At 34.6% G+C, this 7,553-nt stretch overlaps 1 protein-coding gene across 2 annotated transcripts in view; it reads right to left on the bottom strand.

Moving 5' to 3' along the window:
- usp22 (ubiquitin specific peptidase 22) overlaps nucleotides 1-7,553 on the bottom strand; it is a 45,755-nt gene that overhangs the window by 32,113 nt on the left and 6,089 nt on the right. For both annotated transcript variants that reach the window (XM_059530340.1, XM_059530341.1), the window contains exon 2: nucleotides 984-1,116. In XM_059530340.1, coding sequence (XP_059386323.1) covers nucleotides 984-1,116 — 133 coding nt within the window. The remainder of the gene's footprint in view (nucleotides 1-983; nucleotides 1,117-7,553) is intronic.

The following is a 7,553-nucleotide window of genomic DNA, read 5'->3' as shown; positions in this document are numbered from 1 at the left end:
TTGCCAAACAATGAACAGCTGTGATTTTATAAACTAAGATAAAGATTAATAAATATAGTAACAAAAGTATTGCTCGTGGTAAGTTCATGTTAGTTAATATGTTAACAATTCAAACCATATCCTAAAGCTACAAACAAATAATTTACTCTAATTTAAATAATAAATGTTTAAATCATTTAAAATGAGAATGTAAGTGTGCTCACCCCGTTTTTGTTTGTAAGAAAAAATTTGATTCGATTTCTTATCGCAGAAAAAAAAAATATTGCAATGTCATTTTTTCCCAATATCGTGCAGCCCTAATACACACACACACACACACACACACACACACACACTTAAGGGGAGTTGTTTTTAAAAAATGATGAACTTTTTTTATTAATTTAATTGATTAGACATGATTTTCTTTAAAATGTAATTCACAAAAATAAAAAAATACCGAAATAATAATAGAAATAATTTACAAAAATAAAATTCTATAACATTTTTACTGCTTACTTATATAAATAATTTTTTTAAACCATAAATCTGGAAATTTAAAGTGACAAAACAGAATTTCAGAAGAAAAAAAATTACATGAATCCAATTACAGACATTACATTTTTTTTAATTAAAAATAGTGTTGTAAAAAATATTAACTTTTTGAAGTTGTATTATTTCAATTTGATTAGACATGCTTTTTGATTACTAATTTATTTTAACCATTAAGACTGAAATAACATCAATGATTTGTGAAATAAATAAAACATTTTCAGAGTTTACACACACACACACACACACACACATAAATATATAGGTTTAGTTTTCCATTTATATGTACACTTCCTACAGAGCCTTGATGCCATGAGTGTGTGTGCTTTATTAATCAGCTCTCTCTGAGTTATAACTGTGTGTTCTGCACACGAGTCGAGCTCATGTGCTCGGTCTTCTGCTGCTGACGTCCGTCCGTGTGGAGAGAAGCAGAGATGTGTCTGTGTGCATCTCACCTAGGTTGTGTCTCTTGCTCTTGGCGTGCTCGTGGATGTGTTTCTTGCTGAAGCAGCCGAAGAACACACAGTGGAGACAGGAGTGAAGTCGATTCAAATGAGCTCCACACAGGTGACATATACATGACTTCGCCTGGGAACAAAAGAGAGAGACGCAGGCGTTTAGTCATACTTACATAAATAAGAATTGCATATGTTCATAATAAACAATTTATCCATGCACACTTATTTTTTTTTTTTATTCATAGGTCATATGAATAAAAAAAAAATGGATATGCATGGATATTATTTATAATAAACAAAAATATTCATATCAATTCTCACCCTACTTTTTCTTTTTCATTTCAGAAGCTTTACTCGAATATGCATCACAGTAGAGAAGAGATGCATATAATGTTAAAGCAAAAAATAAAATGCAAAGAGAAAAACTAGATTTAACCTAAAAAACCACATCACTATTCCCAATGCATGAGCTCAGAGGTCTTTCTTTAGTACTGTACTGCTGGTTTTAGATCCGGTGATTAAAGCTTTTAAACTCCAGCCCAGCTATGTGTGCCGAGACCCCATTTTCAGCTTCACATCTCGCCCTTCTGCTATTCCCCGAAGACACAACACCCAGCAGACAACAGAACGAGCACCATCGGAGCGAGTGAATGGAGCTAAACGACCGGTGCGACAAGGACACAGACGCTTCCACTGATCCAGCTTTAATGTGTTCAGTACAGAGCCAGCATTTCATTTGTATTCAGAAGAGAAAATATTAACAATCCTGCGAGCACCAGCGATATTCAACACCAGACCATCTTATATAAAACAGATATTAACAACATTATGATCTTGTAGAACGTTTAAGAATGGGATTTATTATAGTTTTTTTTTTTTTTGTAAATAATGCACAGAACTACTTATGCAAAAAAAAAAAAAAAAAAAAAAAAAAAAAAAAAAAAAGCTGAAACATTTAAGGATGCATGAAAATGTAGTATTTTCTAGTATATCTAATTGTGAACAATGCATCTGTGCATGTTTATTTTATCTTTCTTTTTCATGGTAAAAAAAGCCATTACTTAAAATTCTTGCAACATTGAATCAAAATGTCATAACTATTCTGTGGCTAAACTACAGATTTCTCTCCAGTGATGCTGCAGACATTAGAGCACATTTACAGACTTTATAAATTAATTTGAATTTAATGTTTTGACACTATTACATTTTTCATAAAATTGAGTTAACCTAAAGAGAAAAGAACAGATGTCATTCACAAAGAATGCGCTTTTGTGTGCAATCAAATAAAAATGGTTTTAAAAATTCACAATGGTTTAATTCGCCTAAATTACTAAAGTTGTATTAGTTACTTTTCACGTTTTATATTGATTGTTTTTATTTTAAAAGGAGTTATTTTAATTTGACATTTTTTATGGATTATTATTTGCTTTATCAACTCTCATCAAACCTCCTGCGGTTTTGTTTATTTGTTTTTTTTTATAATGCAATGTTTAATGCACTTCATGATGTTGATGAATGGAATTAGCTTTCTTAAGAGTTATGCAAAAATAAATGTAATCTAAAAATAGTCCACTATGGAATATGCGAAATCCAGCTAACTACAATTTCAGTCATGTCATTTATAATCAGTAATGGATAATTTAAGATCTCATTAAAAGTAATCTGCCCAGCATTGAATATTTAGATATTAATTCATTCAAAGACTTGAATTTCTATAATTAACCTAAAAAAGAAAAACAAATGAAAATAAATAAAAATATTAATTTGGTAATTCATAAATAAACAAGTTTGACAACTGACATAGAAAATACAATAAAAAATTTAAAGCATAAACAAATATAAATATTCATAAAAGTAAAGAAACTGAAGTGTTTAACTAAATAAATATGTTTGATATTATATTGATTTGACTTGATTATAAAGCTGCGTGTGTAATACAACGTGCAAATAAATAAACTAAAGTTCACACTACTGAAAAATGTGTTTGGTCAAAGTTAGCGGTGTCTCCTTCTCATTTATTAGTCTGGAAATCTTCTGCAGTTTGTGTTATAGCCTTGAACGTAATCTTTAGCGTCTGTGGAACGAAGCCAGCCTCCTCCGCCACAAAGATACAAAAAGATCAAACGTTCTTGATTCATATTCAAGTCACAAAAGCGGTGTTTAAGCATTTGTAAGGCTATGAATTATGAGCCGATAAAACGGTAGCGGAGCACGAGTCCTTCATCTTCCTCCTGGAGTATTGCTCCGTTTTCCTGATTTAAAACATCCTCAATGCCTCCAGAAACTGCTCTGAGGCCTGCTGTCGAACGCTTCAGATGCTCAGAAGATCTGCTGAAGCTCTGCCGCTCAATAAAAACAGTTTTTAATGGTGAATGAAGACCGTATGCGTAATTAGACAAGCTTCAGTGCAGGCTTCGATGCACTTTGGTTGAGCCATTTCTCAAAAGGAAGCCGGTTTCCAGGCACTCGGAGTAACAGCTCTTCTAACACTGACGTGCTGTTGGCAAACGAAGTATGAAATGCTCATTAGTCAAGAGTAACGGACAGAAATTAACTAATTCACCACTGTGTGTTGTAGTGTTGTCACGGTACCAAAATTTGAGTATTCGGTACCGATACCAGTGAAAATCCACGGTTCTCGGTATCAATTTCGGTACCAAAGCAAAACACAAAAATATGCTAATTAAAAAAAAATAACTTTTTAGCACTAAAAATAAAACCAATGCCATTCTTTATACTTATTTACAATTGTGTTTAAAGTTTTTCTACAAGTTATATAATTATGAAAAACAGTAAACAAGTTTCACCCAAATTTAATTTGTCTTTTAATTTATGAAATTTAAACATTTTATTTTTGGTAAATAAAGGGGATTTGCTATTAAAATTAAAACATGGAAGAAATATTATGATTTATTTCTTTAAAAAATAAAATTTTATACATTTTTTCAACAGTAGTAGCAGTATCACATACATTTTACTAAATAATAGTAATATTTCTAGCACAATGTCTTTATATAAAAATTAACTTTTAGGCCTAATGAATGCATATTTGTCATTTTAACTGAACTTAAGACTGGTGGTGATGCTTAAGATATTTTTGGTCACAAAAAATAGTAATAGATCATATTAATTATTATTAAAAGATAATACTACTACTGATTCTACTATCATACTCATACTCGGTGGGGAAGTCGTGGCCTAATGGTTAGAGAGTCGGACTCCCAATCGAAAGGTTGTGAGTTCGAGTCCCGGGCCGGCAGGAATTGTGGGTGGGGGGAGTGCATGTACAGTTCTCTCTCCACCTTCAATACCACGACTTAGGTGCCCTTGAGCAAGGCACTGAACCCCCAACTGCTCCCCGGGCGCCGCAGCATAAATGGCTGCCCACTGCTCCGGGTGTGTGCTCACAGTGTGTGTGTGTGTGTTCACTGCTCCGGGTGTGTGCTCACAGTGTGTGTGTGTGTGTTCACTGCTCCGGGTGTGTGCTCACAGTGTGTGTGTGTGTGTGCACTTCGGATGGGTTAAATGCAGAGCACAAATTCTGAGTATGGGTCACCATACTTGGCGGAATGTCACTTCACTCACACTTTTTATATACAATGCACTATGAATTGATGAGCTGCTGGGTTCATGAATATTAATCACGTTGTCTGCGTTCGGTCAAACTGATTTGCTGAAATAGATCAGCGCCAGCCAATGAAATTGCCATTTGCGCATTAGCTCCGCCCTCTACCGGAAAAACCGGTGTGTCTTCCGCTTGTTCGAAAATGAATATGAATAATTCTACATGAACTCCATTATTTTGACAGGAGAAGACAAAGAATAGTTTACATATAGTGTGTCGATTCAGCGTGGTAAGACTCTCGCTCTCGCTCTCTTTGCATGTGTGAGAAACAGCGCTATCAGTAAAGCGACGGTGAGTCGTGTGCCTTCACACAGAGTTTACAGAGCATCAATTACAGGTGCGCTGTGCGTCCATTGAGATGAACTGAAAAGTTCAGATCGCTTGATGGAGAGAGAACTCTGAAGCTCAGATGATGAAATTAATGCAAGCGTCATGTGCTTCAGTCTATGTAGTAAACAAACCCGCACGTCTCTGCCATTCATTAATTCACACAGAGACGTGCAGAACACGGATTCATATTTCAAACAACTTTTGCGGCTTAACATTTACAGATACTGGTCCACATGGAGATTTGATTTGATTAATTTATGCTAACTTTGACAAATTCTTCCATATTAAAATGTAAGTTTCATTTTCATGACTGGATTTTGAGATTCCGTCCTCGTTTTCTGCTTCGGGGAAATCATAGCGCTGAACCGGGTTTGAACGGGACTTCGGTACTACCGGTACTTAAAGAAACCTGGTACCCTCACATTTAATATTTTTTTGTACCGACTTGGTACCGAAGTACCGGGTCTTTTGACAACACTAATGTGTTGTGCACTTTCATCAGAGTTTTCCAGAGGCCCTGTGTGTGTGTGTGTGTGTGTGTATTTATTTATTTATTATATACTTTTTAAAATAACTCCAAACTTAAAAGTAAAAAAATGCATAGTATTTTATATGACTATCTTTTATATTATATAAATATATGTATATATTATAATTTTATTTATTATTTTGTTATATTTTACACCGACACACTCACACATTTTATATATATATATTTTGTTTTTTTTTACTTCCAGGTTTTTTTTTTTTATGATTCCAAAATGTCATTAGTCTGTACCAATAGCAGTAAAGATGCGTGTTCCTTGGAAAAAATTTTTATACCATAGCAAAAACTATTAAAACACCATTTAATTTCATTATGCGACAATAAGAAAATATGTAAAAAAAAAAAAGAAAAAAATTATATATATATAGTTGTAAGTAAACAATGCAATAAAACAGAAAGCAGGTGTAAACCGGGCCAGAGATGTGAAGCTAAGCTTAGGTGAATACAAGCACATACAATAAATAAACTAAAACACCCACAGGCTTAGAATAATCTATGTAACGTGACGCACTATAGGGCTGTCGCGATAACCGCAATATTGTAATACCGCGCTATTGACAAACGCAAACGCAGAGGAAAGATAGCAACCGCAGAAACCGCAGTGTTCAATTTATTTCCTTTTTATTTATATATTTTTTTTATGAGGCTGTGGCCTTCTTGTTTTTTCAATTTGTCACTGTGCATTCAATGTTACATAAATTAATGATACAATATGGTTAGGACTGTAATTTTCTCGCGAGCCGTTGTAGCTTTATGGTGCTTCATTTGTTTTGAATAGGCCGGCTGAAACCATGGGAGGCGCTCGATCTCGTCCCAAAACCTAATGTCACGTCGCCAGTTTGGGAACATTTCGGCTTTCAACCCAATGAAAAGGGCGAGCCAGCGAATATAGATGAGCCGATATGCAAAATTTGCTGCAAAAAGGTTCCTGTGACGCGGCAATACATCTAATTTGAGGTCATCGGGACATCCTAAAACGCTTAACGTGAAAAACGCTTAACGTGTTTTAATGTACTAACACAGTGATATTAACAGACCAAACTCACTAAACATCATATTAATAAAGTATATTATCTACAAAAAAATCAGATGATCCCTGAATATGAATTCAACAGGTTTAATAACACATTAAGCCTTTTCCTCTCATAGAAAACCATCATAAGTCTTAACGTGTTATTAAACGACTTTCATTCATATTCAGGGCTCATCTGTTTTTTTTTTGTTTTTGTTTTTACATCGTATACTTTTAGTATAATTTTTAATGAGTTTGGTTTATAAAAATCACTGTCTTAGTACATTAAGCCACATTAAGCGTTTTCTTATAACGGTTTTCTAGACGGAGCACCCTCTCGCGGCTGTAGACGGTAATGTTTTCTCTTGGTTCTAAATGAATGCGACTTATAGTCCAGTGCGATTTATATATGTTTTTTTCCTCATCATGACGTATTTTTGGACAGATGCGACTTATACTCAGGTGTGACTTATAGTCCGAAAAATACGGTATGTTAAAAAAAAAATTCTTAACCGCGACAGCCCTAACGCACTACACAACAAACACTCCTCGATCGTGCCGACTTAAAGGTCCCATTCTTCATGATCCCATGTTTTAAACTTTAGTTAGTGTGTAATGTTGTTGTTAGAGTATAAATAATATCTGTAAAATTCTAAAGCTCAAAGGTCAATGCCAAGCGAGATATTTTATTTAACAGAATCCGCCTACAAAAAACGACCCGTTTGGACTACATCCCTCTACTTCCTGCAGGAATGACGTCACTAAAACGGTGACTAACCTCCGCCCACATGTATTGAGAATGAGGAGATGCGTCACGGTAGCTTGCTGTCACGTGACGAATTGCGCCCGTCCACCATTTTGGGAGGATACGCTATCGGTTGCCAGGGGCAATATATATATATATATAATATAGAAATTAAGAAGAAATGGAGAAGAATGCGGCAAAAGAAAAGGGTCCTTACAGGGAGAAACTACCAATGCCAAACAGAGGTATTTAGAGAAACTGGCTAATATAAAAAACGTCGACCCATACGAGCTGCCTGCAGCTGAATG

The sequence above is a fragment of the Carassius carassius genome, chromosome 39 (genome assembly GCF_963082965.1).
Source record: "Carassius carassius chromosome 39, fCarCar2.1, whole genome shotgun sequence".
Taxonomy (NCBI): domain Eukaryota; kingdom Metazoa; phylum Chordata; class Actinopteri; order Cypriniformes; family Cyprinidae; genus Carassius; species Carassius carassius.
Note: the sequence above shows the minus strand (reverse complement) of the source record. Positions and strands in the feature narration are given on the sequence as shown.